The sequence below is a fragment of the Nothoprocta perdicaria genome, unplaced genomic scaffold (genome assembly GCF_003342845.1).
Source record: "Nothoprocta perdicaria isolate Ctin4 unplaced genomic scaffold, notPer1 scaffold_64, whole genome shotgun sequence".
Lineage (NCBI taxonomy): Eukaryota > Metazoa > Chordata > Aves > Tinamiformes > Tinamidae > Nothoprocta > Nothoprocta perdicaria.
This window is the reverse complement of record NW_020455910.1, coordinates 3072425-3094124: the sequence shown is the minus strand read 5'-3', so window position 1 is coordinate 3094124 and position 21700 is coordinate 3072425. Positions and strand designations below refer to the sequence as shown.

The window sequence follows — 21700 nt, the reverse complement described above, 5'->3', positions numbered from 1 at the left end:
GTTAGTGGAGTTTGGTGTAAGTGTGGTGGAGATAGCACTAGTCAGTAATGCTGGTGACCAGTCAAAGGGCAGTCTTTTTCCTTACTGGTTACTGATTCTCAAAATGTGTTAGAATTGTAATATTTTGATATGTATCTTTCCATAAGGTTTATGATCTTGAATAAAACACGTTTTTTGCTTTTAATATATATTAAAGGTGTGTCAAAAGAGTATTTCTTAAATAAATCTAAATCCCATTCCTTTCAAGAAAATGCCTAGGATAGGTACATGTCCATCCGGACATTTTAAATGATGTTATCCGTGCTGTAGCTCATAAATGTATGGCTTTGAAGGCAGCTTGAAGTTTGCAGTTCCTTTTTAAAAAGGCATAATCAGGTGAAGAAATTCCTTTCTTTTTCTTAAAYTTGGGCTTATGTTTTTCTAGTATTTAACCCCTTTTTGAACTGTTCTTTCAGAAGCAGTTTGGTCGTRTCACAGGCTTGTTCATGTTCATCTCTGTATTTCTCTGTTAAAGCCAAAGCAGGGCATCTTGTGTATTTTTACTTCTTCCTGCAGTGAATGTTTCTTTCTGAATATTAGGTTATCTTAGATGATTGCCTATAGAAATCTTCATCTAAGAATATGCACTTTTTTTTTCCTCTTATGGCTTATGGAGCTAGTACTGCAAATCCCATTAAATACTGCAGGATTATTTTTGTCTCTTTCATCACACTTGCCTTTTAGATACGTGGTTCCTTTTGAGAATGGGCAGGACGTGTAATCTTGAATGACACTAAGCCTCCAGGCTACCATTAGAGACATTATCTTTTGCTGAGCAAAGTAAAATCGAGGGCTCTTTCTTCAGTGATGTCAGTTATAAGGAGAACATCATATGGTAAAATGTGAAAAGGAAGAACACAATCATTTTCTGCTTGGGGAGTCTGTGGATATTCGAGAGACGCTACTGGGATGTATATGAGAGMGGAAAACACAGGCTTTATTTCTGCTCCACATGGCAGCGGGGTTGTAAGTGTCCATTAAAGACAGCCACAGCAATGGTGGTGATTTGAGGGGCCTGAGTGCCCCTTGGGCAGTTGTTGTGGCCCAGTGCTTGTTGGTGCCGATGCCGGAGGTTYGTGTGGTCCAAGGGCGCCCTGGCTGTGGGATGGGACACGGCCCCGTTGCTCCCTCAGCTGCTGTGCTCGCTCTGGGCCACAGTTTGGCAAGTGACCGTGTTTCCCTGCCTTGGTTTGCACAGAATCACAGGATGGTTGAGGTTGGAAGGGGCCTCTAGAGACCATCCAGTCCAACCCCCCTGCTCCAGCAGGGACACCCGGAGCACGGGGCACAGGGTGGCATCCAGGCGGGTTTGGAGACCTCCAGAGAAGGAGACTCCMCAGCCTCCCTGGGCAGCCTGTGCCAGGGTTCCCATCTCTAAAGCAAGAACGAGCAAGAATGCCTTGCTCTTAGTGCTTTGTTTTTAGAACATAATAAATTATATGTGTGTGCCCACTGCAGGCTGCCAGGGAAATGGTCTTGACAAAGCTTTGTTTGGACTGGGGATGTTATCAAGCGAGTAATAAAGAGTTCAGGTTTTTAGACTAGCATATCTACACATGTATACAACATTTGGAACTAACAATACCTCCTATAATTAAGAATGCTTAATAGTTTGCTTTATAAAACCAAGTTTTTACATTTTCGATCCCAAATGTAATTGGATTGAAACACTGATGCTTGTGTTGAGCTTCAATCTGGATTCTTAAAGTGTTTCTGAAAATGCAGAGGAAACGTTCCTTTAAAAAATGCAATCCTTGCAGCTGCTCTGGTGAAGCAGTAATGCCAGTGCTTTAGAACAAGGGTGGATGTCTCATTTAATTTTTTTGTTTGTTTGCTTTGTTTTGCCTGAGCTCCATGTGAAAATGTATAAAGAATGACAAACTCTGGAGAACTTGTTCCAAACATTTTCCTTAGAGACCAGCTGGTGTGGCACTTAAATTCGTGGATATCTCACGTGCATCCAGCCTCGTTCAGCCGGTGTAGAAATTGGTCCGACGCCTCCTTGCTTCCCCCTCAGGCTTCAGCCTCCAGGCGCCGGGTCAGTGATGAAGGCCCCATGTGAGGGGCAAGTTGCTCCCTCAGCTCTTGCTTCCCTGCTGGTTTGAGGGGAGCAGGGGAGCTGCCGAACCCCAGTTCACAGGAGATGCAGGGAAGGGGGTTGAGCACAGGCTGCCGGGGAGGGAGGTGGAGGAACGGGGATGGGTTAGGCCRTGAGGAAGGGTAGGAAGAGGAGGCAGCATGCCAGGGTGACCAAAAGGTAGAAACTGCTCAAGCAGCAATTCTTTTAGATCAAATTTCACTTCTGCTGCTGTCCTTTTTTTCCTCGTTATTTGTACCCTCCTGCCCTGTGGGTAATCRGGAATGTGGTTAAAGAAAAGAAGGGACTGCCCTGGGATGTTATCCCCAAGCCCTGCTGCTAAGGKGCTGACCAGCACCTGGCCCCCATGGGCTGTCATGTGGCTTTGGCTCTTGGATAGGCAGGGATCACAGAAACACAGAATATTCAAGGTTGGAAGGGGCCTCTAGAGATCACCTAGTGCAACCTTCCTGCTCCAGCAGGGACACCCAGAGCACAGGGCGGCATCCAGGCGGGTTTGGAGACCTCCAGAGAAGGAGACTCCACAGCCTCCCTGGGCAGCCTGTGCSAGGGCTCTGTCACCCTCACAGTAAAGAAGTTCCTCCTCACCTGGAGATGGAACCTGCTGTGTTTCAGCTTATGCCCATTTCCCCTTGTCCTATCGCTGACCACCATATGGATKGGCTCCTGGATAGGCAGGGCTGGGGAGRCCGGTGGAGCTTGGAGCCGTCCGAGCCGCACGCGGCCCTGTGTGAGCGGGGAGTCACGGAGGGGATCCCGCGCAGGCTGCGGCCCCTCGAGGCGGGCCGGCCCTCTGGCCTTGCTGTCCTGGTGCTCCCTCGGTTCATCAGCACTGGTACGGGGCTAGAAATCTCAAATAAGTAAGTAAATAAATCTAGTTAACACTAGGTTGGTGTTCCCATCCAGTGCCTGGCTGTTCTTAAATCAGGAAACACTTGCATAACATTCCTAATCATGCCCTAAGCACTGAACGGAATCTTGTTGACATTTGAAATGTTGCAGGTAACGTTTTTGGAGAGTGCTGAGGTAAAGGCCTCACCAGAGCGAGTTGGCTGTGATGGCCTCCTCCTAGGGCCCTCCCAGACTCCTAAATTGTTTTTCTTAATGCCCCTCTTTAGGCAGCTGGGAATTGGTTGGTTTGGGGATACTTGCACGTGTAAGTGCTCAGCATAAGCTTTGAACGTATRGAATCCTATAAAGACATGCAACGCTTTTAAAACTTAAGCAGCCTGCAGTGCCTTAATCCTGTTTCAGAAAGCAGTTTTGGCCTTAATATCTGTTTCTCATTTTGTAAATCAGGAGAAATAGGGAGAAATAATCTTCCATCACAAAAATGCCATGCGGATTTCACACCAGCACTTTAAAGACTGGCTCTTGGATGCTTTGGAAGCCACAAGTCTGTTAGAAACATCTTAGGGAGCTGCAGGCAGCGCAGCTCCTGCATCCTCTCTTTGCAGAGTTCATCTACCAGGTGTTGCCTGGCTCCTTCCCCCATAGCAAACAGCAACTGCTCGGGTTAGGAGGCCCTGCTTAACCTATACATCAACTCACAGCAACGCTCAGAGTGTCACATTTCCGTCGCAGGCGGGAGAGAGGCTTCCTGATGCCTCCAGGAGTGGTGGAAGGGTCAGACACGACTATCCAGCCATCCTGCTTGCTGAGGCCAAGCTTGCAGTTAGTTCATGCTGTAGCTGATGCACCTTAATGGATGAAGAGGATGAAGCTCAGTTTATCWTTTATGGACAACTTGCATTCTGGCATCCTTAGTTTTTGGACGCTTTATTGTGCAAATAAAGAATATTGTGCAAAATATTCCTCTGCTGGTTGTTTCTGCACACAATCTTCCTTTTATGTTCCCCTTAAAAAACATAAATGTGCATGGAGCTGCTCCARACTCTAGAGGGGAAGTGTAGGCATATTTGAACTATATTTAAATTTGTATTTTGATACAATTTAAAAAGTGGTGTGTTTTTAAAAGTAGCTGTTATCAGCCTAGTATGTCAGCCTGACCAGTAGTTGTTTAGAAAAGCTTCAAGCTGCACATGCTTCAGCTGCAGTTGGAGCTGGCTGGTGTTCGTGGTTAGGGCTGGTAATGTGAGTCAGAACAGCTTGTTTTTGGACATCCTTTGGTGACATCAGTGTTGGCTTGGCAGATCATTGTTCTACTTCATTTATTTATAATTGTTATTCATATTCTTTAGTATTTTGTTTTTAAAATACTTTTTGGGTATGTATTTGGCTTTTAGTGTGCTTAAATGCCAGTGTGCAGGGCTCTCAGTTATAAAACCTTGGTAGCTACGAGGTGATGTTTTTATTTTGGTAGATGATGACAGCTTTGTTCTTCTCAGCAGAATTCATTTGTAATATCAGCTATAAGCTTGTAATAAAATAATTCCATAGTTTTATCCAGTTTTAAAGAGTGAGGAATCATGCATGTCCCTTGAAAATACCTAATACCTGAATGCTTCCAATGAGCGGTTGAAGATTAGAAGTGCTAAACAATGAGTTTGCAAATTAGAAATTAAAAAGGTAAGAAAAATAAGGATGAAAAGGAGATTATCAGGAATACCTTATTTTGCTGATTGGGACTTTTTTCTAAATGATGTGAGCAGGCAAAACACAGAAAAGACTTCAGGAAAAGGAGGGAGGAGCTCTCAAAAATAAGAACTTCAAAATTAATTTCTGAATATTTTTTCAGTTATGTATGTTTTTTCAGTGTTTCATTTCTGTAATACAGATTTGAGTAATTTATTAGAGAACAGGCCATAAATCCTCCATACTGAAAACAGAGTTAATATAGTGGAATGGCATAAATATTGCAGATTTGAGAGGAGGGGGGAAAAAAAAACCCTAACTAGCTGAAGTAGTTACTGTTTGAATCAAGACAGTCTTGAAACTTCTAAATAACTGTCAAACCATTTAAAAAAAAAAAAAAAAAGAATTTTAACAACTTACCAAAATTAAAGAGTCGAAAGTTGGATGAAAATATTTTATTTACAGAATACTGAAACTTCTTGATGTTTATGCACCCTGTTTTTCAAGCGAGGTTGTTAAACTTCAGAATTGCTGAAAAATAAAGCTAATTAACTCTTTCTTTGCACAGTGGGAGCAGATGAGCGACAAAACCCGTTGTTTTGGAGACTTGCATTCCTCCGTAACAAGGATATGGGCCGGTGCTATTCCCCACGCTGGCTCCGCTCCAGGATATGATTCATTCTGGTCTCATGGTAGCTGTTGCAAGGAGACCACATGCGTGTTGCGCTGTARCGAAGCTCAAGTGTGTTTTGAACCATGAACCTCGGGCAGTCGCCCAGGCCGGGGTATTTGTTTGTTCTGTGGAAGTTAGTCCTGCATTAYGGAGCACCCTCTGGAAGAAGCCTCCCTTATACTGATGTATTTCAGTTTTGCTGCAGGAAATTCTCCACTGCCCAAAGACAGAAGCTGATGGTAATGCTGCTTTTYTTTAAAACCTTAGATTTTTAGTGGGGTCCGCCCAAAATAGGCTCATTTGTTGAATTTGTTTTCCAGAGCCAAGAGAAAGGTTGAGGTCAGGGCCTAGCGCTCCGTGGAGCTGAGGGGAAGGGCTCTTGTGGGTTTGCTGGCCTGTCCTCAGAGTAGCTGGCACAGTGTCCGAGCAGATTGCAAGGGAGGTGGCGAAGGCAAGTGTGGGTTTGTCCAGGTCCCAGGCCCCCGAGCTGCAGTGGGGCGTCTTGGGGAACTGGAGCTGCAGGAAGTGTCACCAGGTTATCCAGGAGCTCACATGGCCCTGGGAGTGTGAACCCTGGAACTCTTCTGATTATTGGATTATTTAGGTTTGAGGTTTTTGAGGTTTGAGCGTCAACAACAATTCGGGTTTGTCAGTTTTATCTGTCAGGTTTTTTTTTTATTTTTTCCTCCCAGAAGCTGAATTTTGTTCAAAACCCGAGATGYGCTGACAGCGGCGGTGGCAGCTAAATGTCACCACCCTTTGAATGCTTGTGAGCGGCTTTGTAAAAATCATGTTTTAAATCTGTTTCGGGCCTTGCTGTTGGGCTTCTCTTCCTCCGTCTGATGTGGCATTAGCTGTCAGATAGCAGCTCTGCCAGGAGAGCAAGGAGGAGCCTTCTGTATGTATGGATGTGGGGAGGTAAAACTGCTGTGTAGACCCTCCTTTAGCGAGGGGACTGCGCRCGCCCTCGCGTACATTTTGGCGCTCGAGGATTTGAAACTCCGTGTCAGGTTTACCAGCCTGTCTTGCTGCCCGTGCACACTTGTTTAGGGTAAATATTTAACCTTTTGATTAAAGATTCAAAGCGTGTCSAGTGTTGGATTGGAGCAGAGGTGACCTGTGGTACTTGCAGGAAGGTAAGGGAGGAAAGAGGCCTTTAATACAGTTTTTGAGCTCTTTCTAGTGGGGCTGCTTGTGCCTCGAGCAGCCGCGTGAGGGTTTCTGCCGCCGCCGCGGGCGCAGCAGGAGCCGGCAGCTGAGAAATCCCTCAGGCCTGGGAAATCCATAGCGCACAAACCGCTCGCTTTGGCTCCGCTCTCCCCATCAGGTAATTCCAGCGACCGCTGCTCACTCGAGGCATCTGTTCTGTTCTTGAAGGGGAGGCGGGTGCCCTGCCGCCTGCTCCGGCTCCCTGTGGAGCCGTCAGGAGCAGGTCCTGCTGCAGGCAGGTGGGGAGATGCTGGCCCGAAGCGCGGGGGCCCAGTCGCTGTTAGCTGCTCCTTTACCTCAGCTCTCTGCTGCTCCTGCTGCCTCCCTCCAGTGCAGGAAAATCCACCTGATGCCAGGAAAATGCAGTGTCTGGTACCGCAGCCCTCCCTGTTGGGGAGGTTGGATTGAGCCTCCCACCTGCCTGCCCTCGCGCGCTCGCTTTGTGGCTCTGAGTTGGGTTGCGGCTCCGTCGGGCTGCGTAGCTCCTTCCACAGCATCTGCTGGCAGCTCTGATGGCAGCAAAGCAGAGGGAAGGTTTTGCCTTGCGCGTCTCCCCTCGTTCAGTCTCCCTGTTCAGTCCCCTCCTCCGTTAGAGGTAGCGGCAGGCGGGACGTGGGAGCGAGAGGAGCCTTCAGGCGCTGCGTTGAGCCCAGAGCTCTGCCCGGGTCTTTACGGGTGGAAAATACACTTGGCAAAATTGGTTTTCTCATTTTTCGTTATGAACGTTGGAGATGAGATTGTAAATATTTGTATCTACCGCTTCTGGCTTGCAGGGTATTGCTTGTAGGTTCTTAGGCAGGGATCTCCATAATAGTTCTTTAACTTCGAATTCCAGCCATTTTCAGTGTGGAAAAAAGGAGGAAATCAATAATCACTTACTGTAACTTGGCATTCTCAACTTCCAGATAGAAAGCAGGCAAGCAGGGACTTCACAGCATGTTGTGAGTTTAGGACCTGCCTAAAGTGGTATTTTGTTTTTAAGATACACACAGGATTGACTTGTACTGCTCATTTCAAAATATCTACCTTCACCTTGGAAATAAACTGCCCCTCACACTCRGGCTTTCCTATTTGGTATCTGTGTCACCGTAGCGGGGTCCCAGCCCCTCTGGGGAGCCWGGGGCTCTGGGTGCCCTTCGAGGTTCCCAGGCAGGCTGGAGGGTTGAAGCCATCTGAGAAATGAGCAAAGAGCTTCTGTGCCTTTTACAGATTACTCCTTTCTAACTGTTATTCCTTCTGTACTTAGATTAACAAATTTTATGTTTCTGTGGTCTAGAAAGCTTTTAGGTTGGACTTGTGAAAAGATAAGAGAATTGCTTTTACTTGGGTTGTGCTAGAAGAGGTGTAATTGAAGACATGTACCAGGGTTACCATTTAAAAACCACAAGCCTGCTTTGCCCGTAAAGGCTGAAATAGCATGCGCTGCTTTGGAAATTATAATTAGAAAATGCTTAGCTGTTTTAGCACTGAAGRAAAAGAAAGCACAGTAGCTTTTTTCAGGAATTGTATTTTGCTTGTTTCTTTTTTTTTCTCCTGTGCCTGTAACTGTTGGAAGCGGCTGCTGTATCACAGGCTGCCCCCAAGGAGCCCTAAATAATGMTGCTTCCTTCCTTACGAGGTAACGGGGGGCAGAAACAACCAGTGAAGCGTAGTCTGCATGGACTCTGCATGTGGAGGGAGAGGGTGCCCAGGAATAAATCCCTTCCAAAGCAAGACAGCAGGGAAGTTGTATTTCAAAATACCCACTGTGTTATGGGTCTACCTATGGAGATGGAACTTGCTAATTTAAAGCTCATGAAGGAAATGTTGTTTTTTTTCCTTTCTGGCAATTGCTCGGGAATGGTGGCACTCAGCCCTGCTCTAGACCTTTCATGTCCTTCCCAACAGTCAGAGGAAAATTATTCAGTGCCCTGTGACTCCTTCTAACTTCATATTCCCCCATTAAGCACCGAATTAAACCTCTGAGCGCTGCTTGTTGTTGGCTCAACTTATTTGAGACCAACTTATTTGAGACCAACAGAGAAATTCAGCTGTGCTGCATTGCTCAGCAAAAGCCTGCAGCAGCCGGGCTGCAGCAGCACAGTGCCTGTCTGCGGGGCCTGTGGTTCTGTTGTAGGTGRCATAAATGCACTGGCAGAAAAGCTCACGCTGGCACACGCGGTGTTTTCCAGCATAGTTATGCCAACAGAGGTACTTCTGATGAGTAGCACTCAAATTTTAGTTTTTTTCCCCCTCCCTCCCTTGTGTTGTGCTTTTTAACTAGCCCATGCCCCATGTATTAGGCCAGGGAGGGTTGCAGGTTCTCTTGCCCTGGCTGCTCTGCATGGGCTACATCTCCAGCCCACGCACTCTCTGCTTTGCTTTCCTTTCTCCCCCCTTAAAACWGTCTGCAAAATGAGCTTTCCACCCCAAAGCAGTAGCCAGCAATGTGAGGTGCTTTACAGCTGGCCAGTTTTCCCCTCTACCCTCTTTTCTAGCATTCTCCCTTCTTCCTACGTTCGCTTGGGCTGCGAGAACTTTCCCGGGATATTTGCCGTTCGGAAGCCAACGTTTTTTCTGGAGGCAGTGAGTGTTTCCTGTCTGGAAGCTGGAGGCAGCGTTCCTGTCAGGGCGGGTTATTTTTGTTTCCCTGGCTAGACCTTTCCCTGCCTTTGTTTTTGTCTCTTTTTCTTCCAGTTGTCTGTTTGTTCTGTCGGGATCTTGGTCTGCGTTCAARCTTGCGCCAGTTTAACCAGAGCTGTCGTTAAACACAGAACAGACTTGCTGCAAAATCCCACACGGGTGAAGAGAAATCCACGTTTGTGTGTCAACAGAATGGGTTGGGATGTCGGGCAGCAGTGGAATAAAGCGTTTTGCAGTGGGATTTGCACTAATGCAGCTCAGGAGTGAGCAGGGGTGGTTGGTCAGGCTGGTGTAGGGCTGTGCGTGGACTCTGTCAYGATGGTTTTGGTGCTTGTGGCACCAAAGCAGGGGGTGGCTGTAGTTCCTGTTCCCTCACGGATCTGCTGGAATAGACGGGCTTGGATTGGTCACTCGGTTGCCTAAGTTTTTCTGGCAGTTTTGTGCTGACTTGTGTTTTCCAAGGCTGTTGCTSTCTGTGTGAGACTCATCTCATCGGAGCTGTGCTCAGGGCTGTTGGTTCCCCAGGGCCGGAGGCTCTGAGCCCTCACGTGGGGTTGATGCCTGCAGCTCCTCTCGGAGCCTCTGCCCACGTCCCTGCTCCATCCCTGTGTGGGGTCGTGCCACGGAGCTTGATCTCGCTCAGGGGAGATGGCAAACCCTTCAGTAACTCACTCTCTTAAAGCTAATTTTGAGCATCTTTTGAGTGTTTGTTTTATCCAAAGCGTCTCTGTATCTAGAATGGGTAAAATAGCGTTCCCAGAGGGCTGAGATGATATATGAACAGTTTCCAGCACCTCGTACTCTGAGGCAAAGAGATTTCAAGATTAATGTACTCTTTTTCAAGATTAATATACTTTTTTCCCCTCCAGAAAGCAGAGGTTGGGCATCCAGGGATGAAGGGAAAAACTCAAGAACTCAAAGATGTCTCCAGTCACCTGATCAGGGATATTTTCCTGTGTAAGGGAGAGAATCCCAGCAGCAGCCGGGAGCTGAGCTTGGCCACGTCCTCCGTGGCCCTGCCAGTGCAGAGCCATGACTCTTTGCAGCGGCTCCATGACACACGTGCACACAGATGGCATTTGTTACATGCACGGATTCGGGAAGCTTGTGCAAGTTGTGCTTTCGTTTTGGAGGAGTTTTGCTCTTGTGAATGATCTAAGCAGTCAGAGGTGTCGTGTTTTCTGCTTGCAGGATTGGTGACGGTGCAGGAAACGGAGCTTTTTTGGGCTCTTTTGTATTGACTGTACCTAAGGTGGTTACAATATTAAAAGACAATTTTCCCACCTCCAGAGGCGTATACAGTAAAAAGGTTAATTTTTATTCATCCCAGGCAGGTCACCCAAAAAAAGGAACTCTTCTCAATGATTCTTCCTCAATCACAGGATGGCTGAGGTTGGGAGGGATCTCTATAGAGATCATCYAGTCCAACCYCCTGCTCCAGCAGGGACACCCAGAGCACGGGGCACAGGGCRGCATCCAGGYGGGTTTGGAGACCTCCAGAGAAGGAGACTCCACAGCCTCCCTGGGCAGCCTGTGCCAGGGCTCTGTCAYCCTCACAGAGAAGAAGTTCTTCCTCACGTGGAGATGGAACTGCCTGCGTTTCAGCTTACATCCGTTGCCCCTTACTCTTGACATTCTTTGATGCAGGATATTTTTCTTTACACTTTCTGTCGGTCGAGAAACAGCGAGTGTTTTGATTAAAATGACCGTATCAATGCTGGTGGGCTAAAGGTACCGCAGGCGGTTGGTGGTGCCCGTGCTGGGTGTCCACTCGCTGGCAGGAGGGTCCCATGGAGCAGGGAAGGAGCCTCCTGGTTGTGCTGAGGCTGCTCTGCCTGCTGTGTCAGCCCTGTGGCACATGTGGAGTAGCCTGAGGCTTTAAAAGGATGATGGAGGTAAGAAGGGGGGCACAAGCCGTGTCAGCTGCGGGCCTGGCCGCCAAGGGCGAGGGGAGCCGCGCTGCCGGAGCCGGCAGGCAGTCGCTCGAGACTTTCGGGATGAGCRGAGCGGCTCGCGGGACTTCCTCTCCCCCAGCAGCTGTCAGACACACGATACAGGATGCATCGCGCCTCGGTTTCTAAGGAAGACGCGCAAGGAGGGTTCTGTTTGTTTGCTTTTTTCAGAAACCCTTGGAGACTTCCCTGGCTGCCAGGCCACGTGCTACATGCCCTTGTGAGCTCTGAAATAGCGGGGCAAATATCCGTGGATTTTAGGGGCTTCTGCAGTGTTGGAGCTTGGCCCTGGCTGGGGTGGCCAGTCAGTCTGCGAGCCCAAGGGCTTCACAGCCCGTCTCTTAGCTTCATTGTCTCACAGACAATACTGTGTTGTTCCCTAAGTGACAATAGCGTTTCCAGATAATTGACACAGGACTTTGCGGGAAAAATAAAGTGTTAAGCAGAGCAAACTGTGACCTGATAACAGTAGAGCATTCAGATTTTTAAGAGATTAAAGTATCTCTGTCTCCCAAGTGCTTGTTTTTTTCCTCCTGAAATCTTCACGTGTGCTAATTTCTGTAAAAAATTTAGATGTTATTTCATAATGTGACTTGGAATATTAAGTACTAATCCAGACTTAGTTGATTAGGGARAATCATTGTTTCTTTCTGAAACAATAGATCTTGACAAATAAAGAGCAATCTTTATCCCAGATGAAGAGTAGATAACAGCTAAAAAGAGGTTACATGTGGTGGCGGAATTGTCRGGAGCCTTTGTCTGCTTTTGATAGGGTAGTTTGATACTCAGTAATATCCAATCACCCATTCAATTTGGGTCCGATGGGCTTAGTCTCTTGTGCTTACGTCTACACCAGAGCAGAGCTGGTGTCCAAACTCTTGTCAGCACCTTCACGGGTACAAACTCCAAAGTGAGATTTGTTGGCAATTCAACTCCTTATCTTCTCAACTTGCTAAGTTAAGAGGAAATTATTTTGCTAGAGCTGTTCTGTTTGAAGTTGTGTGAAGTTTGAGGCTTCTCGAGACAGACTTTGGAAGGTGCATCAYCTCATCCCTGAATTCCCAGGTGTGGTTTTGGTAGCCCAGCAATAGATGGTTCGTTAGTGCACACTATATGTAAGGAAGTGAACGCCTAATTGAGTGAAGAASRCTTCTCGGCTTSTCGGTTCTCCTAACAATGTTAGTGGCCAAATTTTGTGTGTGTAAAGTGAGTCGTTCACAGATAMKGTTCTCAGAACTAAGTAGGATGGGGAGTAAAGGGATCTCTTTGCAGAATCACAGGATGGTTGAGGTTGGAAGGGACCTCTAGAGATCATCCAGTCCAACCCCCTGCTCCAGCAGGGACACCCAGAGCACGGGGCACAGGGCGGCATCCAGGCGGGTTTGGAGACCTCCAGAGAAGGAGAYTCCACAGCCTCCCTGGGCAGCCTGTGCCAGGGCTCGGGCACCCTCACAGGAAAGAAGTTCATCCTCACATGCAGATGGAATTTCCTTTGTATCCAGAAGTGTTTAAGGGATCACAAGTGTTTCTTGCTTAGATCAAAATAGTAATAATAAAAAAGTCTTAGTATTGCCCTCTTTTGAAAAGAAACCTATAATGAGTAAAATTTACCCCAATATTTTTATAGTGGTTTTGCAGAGCTCAACTTGGTTTAAACCCTCTATGAAATATTTTGTATTTTTGTACCCTGGCATAATATAACAAATCACTGTATGTGTTTGGTGAGCACCTGACTTAGTGATAGTTTTCTTTTSTAAAGCTTGAGAAATCTTCTCATCTGTGAACTTTCTTAATTAGATTTTTTTCAGTTTAATCTCAATTCCATCAACTCCTTTTACCTTTTATTAGGAATCCAAGTTATGTGTCACCCCCCCCCCCGCTTTTTTCTAGCAGTCCTACCATGACCTGATGCTTATTTATTGAGATTTTTGTTATTGTTAATGGGATGTAATACCATAGAAGCACAGAGCTGTTAGCATTGAGCACTTTAAGACTGATTGCTCACTCTGTTTTAATTCTTAGTGATATCAGACTTCTATTAGTTAAACCAGGGCCTGCAAAAAAGTAATCGAGTGTTGTGGGTTTTTTTAAAGGGATTTCTTTGCTGTTTAAAGAATCATTTAGGTTTTATAAATAAAATGTATAGGCATTTAATAACTTCAGCTTTTGTATATTTTTATGCATTCTATATTTTATTCTATTTTAATTTGTGGTTCTTACGACATAAAATAATCTACATATCTTTAAGATACCTTTTCTGCCCAATCTGCTTTACATGAGTCTGGATCTGACTAATGTGTCTGGATCTGATCAGAAATATGTTGAAAATCAAAAAGCAAATACTATTCTCCAGTTGGATGAAAAGCAGCAGATATTTCACATCTGCATGTATTAGATTTGCATTAGACCTAATCTGTTCAAGGTGCATTTGCTTCGTGTCTCACAAGAATTTGCTCTCTTTGAATAGATACTTCTTTAGCAGGGAACAGAAGAGCAAGGTGCTCTGTAGGTGTTTCCAGTCCTAGTCCTGGAGGAGAAGTGTCCTGGATGAGAAGTTCTGAGGTTGCCCTCTGATCACAACAGGGCCCRGACCCTACGATAGCGAGGCAGGACGTGTTTCAGATCTGATCCCACGTTATCACAGGATGATCTTGGAGCTGGGTGGCTTGTGTTAAGCTGGAGTAATAGAGCTCCAGAGTGTAGATGTTGGACCAAATAGATGTTAGAGGGAAGCTATTATCAGCCTGAATCAAGAAACAGCTTTCCTTATAACAACTCCAAGTTAGCGCTCAGTTAAGTTACCAGGAGGAGGAAATGGCTAAAATGAAGAGCATTGACTTGCAGCAGGAAAAGTCAGAATATGTCTTCTAAGTACCAGTGGCATGAAGGGAATGTTTAAGGGTTTTAGTGGGGATATAACTCCATCTGTCCATCATTCTTGGTGTTTTTTTTCTTGCTTTCCTACATGCACGTGTAAACGCACCTTTATTTTGCCCAGGTGTGTGTCAGGCTCTGGGCTGGCCGCTCCATTGAGCTGGAGCGCACCTCRCTGCTCCGAGGTTCCTGACAGGAAGCCAGATTTTATCCTGCTATTCTTCTTGCAAAATCAGTATGGTTACACCTMGCTGTCCTAGAGCATTTATTTCTTAAAAGTTTTGAAGTTGAGTCATCCACAGGATAGGTTACAGGGCGAGAGACCAGATGTTTGTCACCCCTGTCATTTTCTGATTTGGACCTTTGTCCTACACCATTTATATTGAATATTATCCCTTTGCTTTCCAGCCTCCTCTGTTTCATGGCCAGCAACAGCATTTGCTTATAGCAGCATGCTTGAAAAGAGTTGCAGAAGGAAGTGAACTGTGTCAGCGGTGTTARATTTCCCCAGCAAATAATATAGGGGAGATTCCTGAAGGAAGAGATAGACCAAGCTCCATGTGAATTGTGCCATCATTTGTGCTTTTGGAAGCCTTCTGGTGGGAAGGGGCCTTTGTGCCGTGGCTGATGGTGTTTTGCGGCCGTCTGTGGCTYGACGAGAATTCAAAGAACTCGGGCAATTTTCTCTTGCGGTAGGTGCAGGCAGGGCAGGAAGCCAAAACCTGTGACTTTTCCACAGGCTCAAAGTGCTTCTGAGGAAMTGATGGGGATAGTTACGAGCTTGCGTTTTTAGGAGTCATTCTGCTAATTGGGTTTTCTTTGTTTTTCTTGCTTTGCTGTTCCACCCTCATCACTCGTTTCTTGCTGGTTTCTTCTGTATCCCTGGCAAAACCCGTGGCAGTCTGAGCGAGCACTTGAAAGAAATGCTGTCTCTGCAAGTCAGGTTATTCACATGCAGTATCACAACAGCAGCTCTCGGCTCACAGAGYCACAGGATGGCTGAGGTTGGAAGGGACCTCTAGAGAYCAYCYAGTCCAACCCCCTGCTCCAGCAGGGACACCCAGAGCACGGGCCACAGGGCGGCATCCAGGCGGGTTTGGAGACCTCCAGAGAAGGAGACTCCACAGCCTCCCTGGGCAGCCTGTKCCAGGGCTCTGKCACCCTCACAGGGAAGAAGTTCCTCCTCACATGCAGATGGAACTGCCTGGGTTTCAACTTRTACCCATTGCCCCTTGTCCTGTCACTGGCCACCTCTGAGAAGAGCTTGACCCTTCGTCCCTACATTCCCCCTTCATGCACCGAGACATACTGATCAGATATCCTCTCAGCCTTCTCTTCTCCAGGCTAAACAGGTCCAAGTCCCTTAGCTCTGGGTTCCTTCCAAGCCTTCTGGCTTCGCGGGCCGTCGTCTCCTCCAGGTTGCCCAGGCTCTGTGCTGTGCTGCTCTCCCACAGGAGACATTTCTCCCTCTCTGTCAGCTTGCAGATGCCGGTTGGGTTGGTCAGTATGGGAGCYGGCCAGGGCTCTGTATGGCGCTCGAGAGGCTTTTATGGCTTTGTGCAACTCTCATCTCTTACAGGATTTGTCTTCAGTTTTCCTGTAATCAATCATCTCCTACATCTTTTCGCTTCAGTGAGGTCATCTGTTAACGTCACTAATCCAAAACTGCCATAAAAGGAAGAGCATGGCRTTGAAGGCTGGCTTTTTAAACCTCGCAGGAGTAGCTGTTGGTTGCTCTGAAGTAACTGGCAGCTTCTGTAGTCTCAAAGCGCAGCCCGAGCGCCGCTGCCAGCGTCACCAGGGCGCCCTGCTGCTCCGGGAGAGCCCCGGCCCTCGCCTCGCAGCCAGGGCCAGTCCTGCTTGTTTAGGAAGCGCAGCGGGTTCTGGAGCGGCCTCCCTACGCTTGATCTTGTCCATCTGTTGAAGCTGGCAGGAGCACTGCCGGCGCGTTCCTCCCCTCCCGAGCAGGCCTGGGCCGCGTCCCGGTGTTTGCTCCCTCCATTAAAGGAGAAAGCCTCGTCCGAGGTGAATGCTTTACCGCTGTCCGTCTCCTCGCGCGTAGTTACAGGGCCGCGCTCGGGGTTGTCCCCGCAGCTCCAGACCTTGGAGCCCGCTGCCTCCTCGGCCGCAGGGACAGGGGTTGTGCCTGCTGATGGATGTTCCCAGTGTGGAGCGACGCCGAGCGCCTCCGGAGAGCGGCGCTCCCTTGCGCCCCGCTGCCGGGTGGCCTCCGCGCTCCGCCTTTCCTTCCCCGGGAATGAGGGAATGTTGTAACCGCTGCGTGAGAAACGGCAGCTGTGAAGTGCTAAAAGAGCCCCGGGAGCGCATGGAGGTGAAGCACCCGAGATGGCTTTGGATTAGGATTAAGCTGAAAAAGTTCCTTTTTGTTTTAATTAAACCCGGGAGCTGCGTGAGCCCCCGGACAACCCCGCGCTCCGTGTGCACGTGGCCATCCTGCCCCGGGGGTCCCCCTGGAGCAGCGTTCCCGCTCCTGACGCCCGACACGGCAGCAGGTTGGGAGCTGCAGCCTCTAACGCTGGGAATCGCCCTTTTGTACCGTCGGAGGGTCCCGCGCGTTCTTCTCATACTCGTTTTCCACTCTTTTTAATGCTCAGGTTTTACTGTTCTTGTACTCGAGTAAAATCAGGAAGACCCAGCAGGTGCCTTCCTGGGAAGCAGGCTTGGAAACGCTGAGAAAAAAAGCGGTGCCAGCAGTGGCTGCATCCAGATATGCAGCACTGATGTCTCCTGAGAAACCCCTGTCCTTCGCTCTCAAGAGCAGTTTGCTAAGGGTTGGGCGAGTATTTCTGGAAAAAATAAACTGCCAAGAAGTGGGAATGCTCGGYATGTTTGTGGGAAGCTAGTGTTTTTCCTTTGGAGATATGCTACTTCTGTGAGATCATAACAGGGAAAGTACCTTTCTTTCTCCTTTGAGAAGCAATCAGTTAAGGACAGGAGATGGATCATCAGAGACTTGTATGAAGTGGTTGTTTGACTCTTGCTATGCAATAAGAATCTCTTTTTTGGGCCATTTTAATCAGAGTCATGAAAAATTGAGATGCATCACCTTAACTCAAGAGTCTGCTTGGCTTGCACTATGGAAATCCGAGAGCAATGCAGCGTTGGCTGTTACTTATTCACTCTGCAGCTCTCTTTTTCTGAAATATTCAGATGCTTTGCATATTTATGTGCAGCTGCTTATTTCTCAGTGAACCCTTCATATCTGGGAGCATCTTAGGCTATTTAATCACAGTGATTTCTGCTGGTAGTCTAAATGGATTTAAAAAATGCAYGGATATCTCTCGTTTCTGGTAACAGAACTTATATTGGTTCTGTGAATGACCTTATCACACACGTGGAAAATAGGTAGAGAAGTTTACAATGCTGTAAGCCTGTTACACCGTGCGTTGTAGAAGAACTTGCRTGTCTACTTAGTTGTCATATTGGATGATGGTAATTTCTGTACGTGCACACACACCTCGGAGGGGCAGGAGAATGAAGATGCAGTTCTCAGCACTGCTTGACACGTGCTGGTCCTTGCCTCTAGGGATTCTTCAGGCTTGGTAAAGTGAGAAGGAGCTAATAGGGGAGAGAAGAAGAAAAGTATTCCCTCACATGGTGAGGAGAAGGTGGTAGTTGATGTGAATAGCAAGTCTTCAGAGTGCCCTGCTTTTCACAGGCAAGATTGCAAAATTTTCATGAATGTGACTTCTAATCCACCTTTTCCTTTTCTTTTCTCCTATCTAGGGACCTTCTGTGAAGAACTTGCTGAAAGCAGCTGTGTGAGAATTTTTCTGCAGGAAGACTCTCCAACTGGATTACTTACCAGCATGGCTTAAGCACACGTATCCTCTAGTGTTCTGATCCTTAACCATGATTGGGGTTGTGTGCGGAATTTAGCCTGTTTCTGATGAGTGATCTAGACATGAGTTTACATCGGCAGATGGGCTCTGATCGGGACCTGCAGTCTTCGGCTTCCTCCGTGAGTTTGCCTTCCGTGAAAAAGGCCCCAAAGAAAAGAAGAATTTCCTTGGGCTCTCTCTTCCGGAGGAAAAAAGACACGAAACGCAAGTCAAGGGATCTAAACGGAGGTGTCGATGGCATTGCAAGCATTGAAAGCATTCATTCAGAAATGTGCACGGACAAGAACTCCATTTTCTCCACGTGTACCTCTTCGGATAATGGGACAACGTCCAGCGGCAAAGCGAGCGGAGACTTCCTGGAGTGCCCCCTGTGCCTCCTGCGGCACTCCAAGGACAGGTTCCCCGAGATCATGACCTGTCACCACAGGTCCTGCGTGGATTGCCTGCGCCAGTATCTCCGGATAGAGATCTCCGAGAGCAGAGTTAACATCAGCTGTCCCGAGTGCTCGGAACGCTTTAATCCCCACGATATTCGGTTGATATTAAACGATGACGTCTTGATGGAAAAATACGAGGAGTTCATGCTTAGGCGGTGGCTGGTTGCGGATCCTGACTGCAGGTGGTGTCCAGCTCCAGACTGTGGGTACGTGGCAGGTTTCTTATCTTTTCCTTGTTTTTTTTCCTTCATTTTAGCAAGCCATATAGAATTTCTTGACCTAATATTATTGTTGCTGAATCACTTTTACCTGTACATCTGCTTTATCTAGGTATCTGATCCATTTCTAGTGTAATTGATACAACTGCAACGTAACAGGCACTTTATAATTGGATGCTTACATAGATGATATAGACTGGATCACTACCTAGACTGAAGGAACATACTTAGTTTCATTTATTGCTTTATCAGAAGCATTWTTCTTTTTGAAGAGTTAATTGCTTTGCTTTAAAATTTTGCGGTATGTTCTACCAGTAGCTTAAAAAAGGGAGACTCAAATAAAGAACAAAATCCTTCCTCAAATAGGCTTCTYTTTTTTTGATTCCTCTGTAGCGAATTTTGGAGATTTTTCTGAAACTTGGCAGGTGGTTGCTATGTGTCTGCTAGGAGAAAATCAGATATTGCACTACCAAGGCAACACAGACAAAAAATATGGAAGTCAGATCAAATGCTAGTGCTACTATATTTTTAATTTAGACTGTTTATGAAAGCATMATTTTTAAGTGTGAAATATGTTTGAAGATTTGTTTGAATGGAAAGTGTTTTCCGGCTTCTGATATCTTCTGTATTGCAGTTGTTTGAGGCACTTGATGCCTGTAAGCAGGGTTGTGATGTGACGCTGTAATCAGCTGGTTTCTGCTCATTACCAGAGCAACATTTTGGCATTATTTTAGTATTTAAACAGTTCTACAACCAATTTGAATTCTCACTAAAGTAGGCTTGAGTACTATGCTTTCAAATTTAAATTTAGTATTTAAAAATAATATTTTTAAGTGTTGTTTTTGCTCATGCGGGTCAAAAGCAGGCACTGGAGAAGCGCTGTCCGCTTAGGGCTTCCAGGAGAAGCGTATCCCAAGTGGAGAACTTGAGGGAGAGTCCAGAGCTGAGTGTCGGAAGGTCCGTGACCTGGGTGGCCTTGGGCTGTGGCAGGGCTTGAGCAGAGGAGGACGACTGATGGCTTGAGGGAAGAATAGCTTGAGGGAAGAAGAGTTTGCGTGAATTTTGGAGTTACTTACGGACTCACAGAAGCGTCATGGTTGGAAAAGACCTTCGAGATCATCAAGCCCCTCAACATCACTTCGGCTAAACCATGTYCCTAAGAGCCTCATCTCTGTTTCTTGAACACTGACAGAGATGTGGAATCCACCACTTCCCAGGCAGCCTCTTCCAGTGCTTCGCCACTCGTTCCATGTAGAATTTTTTCCTAATATCTAACCTGAATCTCCCCTAGCTCAACTGTGTCAGTGTTTGTGCATGTGCAAAGCAAACAAGCCTATGTGATGTGGGCAGCCCTGGCCACATACCTTTGCTGCACACTTTGTCGTAACGTTTCTGTGTGATAGGGAGGTGCTTTACACAGGTGAATTGTACAGAGGTGAGACTTAGGGAATCTTAGGAATTAGCCAATACTAGTTGGCTTTTCACCAAGCAGCTCTCCTTAACAAGCATCGTTTAAAGACAACGTGCAAGGACTCCACATCAGCAGACACTGAGTGACCAGGTGGTGCAACAGGAGTCACGCTTCTCTATCAGCTTTGGCAACTGTAATTCACTTGTACAGTATCTGATTAAATTGAAAGGTTACTTGCTTCTGATGGGTTTTCATGTACAGTGCTGGCAGGAGGCACTGGGGCTCTGACAGCAGCTGACCTGCTTCTAGAGTCAAGATTCCCATGAAGGACCTAGATGCAGCGCCCTTAACTTGCAGTTAATCCCAGGAGCTGTGAGGACGTCTAGAGGGGCAGGATTGTCTTGGAAGGTGGCAGGGAGAGCTAAATCAGTGAAGAATAATAGTTTCCTCCATCCAGGCCTCTTGTGTTATTTCTTAGGAAATCATGAATAATGCTTAAGCAGCATATATCTTTCATCTCTGTGTGTATGTGTGTGTATATATATATAAAGTATATACACTTTTATGTGTATGTATATATTTATATACATATGCTTTTAAAGTCACTGCAATTTCGGGAGGAGAGAATGGCAGAGAAGCTGCTGCCGTTTTGCAGCAGTCCTGCCCTGGCCCACGTAGCTGTGGGGTCTCCAGAGCTGACCCCAGAAGGGGACCCTGTCATGGGTCCTTCCGTCCCCAGCTTCCCATTCCCAGCTTTTCTTGCAAACTAAACCCCATCCAAACAGTAACAGATCACTGACATACCGTACAGGTCATACAGCCCGAGCTCCATCTGCAAGGCATTAGCTCTGGCTTTGCAGGGCACTTGCAAATCGTTGAGCCTTCCTCAGGGAGGGGACACAGATGGGAAAACCACTCGGGCTCTCTTCCAGATGAATTTTGGGGGTGTTCTGTTTCACCACGTAGGTTTTCAGATGTCACTTTGATAAGCCTGAATGAATTGGTATTCATAGTGTGTCTGTCCTCTATTCTGGCTTATTTAATAGTCCTCCATTCTGAATTATTTAATGTTTTTGCTCAGGAGTTACACTGCTAACCTTGCTAGCAGAGAGCAGTGATTCTAGATTTTCTTGCCTGTGTCAACCCAAAAAACTGATCAGTCAAAAGAATAAAACTTCTTCATTCCTTCTCTCTTCCTACCCTCACATCCTTCTCCAATGAATCACTCTTAGTCTCTGCTTTTTGTTTGCTGCTAGTCTGAATTTGGTTAGTCCCTTCTTTCAGCCTAACATTTGCTCTGGCTCAAAGGGTAACTTTTTAAATGCAGTTTAATAAATGTGTCCCAGCCAGGGAGTGTTTCCAAGGATGTGTCTGCTTCTTTAGCAATGGGAGGAAGGATGTAAATTGCTGCATCATTCTGTAGCCTCTGCAGTAAAACCTTGGTGACTTTGCATTGCAGAAACATTTGGATCCGAGTCCCTCTGTGTAGGTACAGGAGGGCCTGTCTCTTCAGTCGTTTTGAGTGGGGAAAATGGAGCTAATTAAATTGTCAGTGGCAGAGTTTAGCAGTATAGCAAACTATATTCGCTTGAAAGTTAGAAATGTTTGAAAATAGCTAGGCACATATGTCACTTTATTTGTAGCTACATCATCTATAAATTACAGCTTGAAAGCTCATATGTTTTTGCAGAACWGTTAGAAGGAGGGAACCTCTAACAAGCTGTTTTAAAACCTTCGTGACACCGGCAAGATTTACAGAGGTTCAGATT

General features: G+C 46.7%; 1 protein-coding gene across 1 annotated transcript in view; it reads left to right on the top strand.

Moving 5' to 3' along the window:
- Positions 1-21700, top strand: part of RNF19A (ring finger protein 19A, RBR E3 ubiquitin protein ligase) — a 51378-nt gene that overhangs the window by 13640 nt on the left and 16038 nt on the right. Inside the window, exon 3 of the mRNA XM_026050025.1 lies at positions 17750-18508. Coding sequence (XP_025905810.1) covers positions 17913-18508 — 596 coding nt within the window. The 5' untranslated portion in view covers positions 17750-17912. The remainder of the gene's footprint in view (positions 1-17749; positions 18509-21700) is intronic.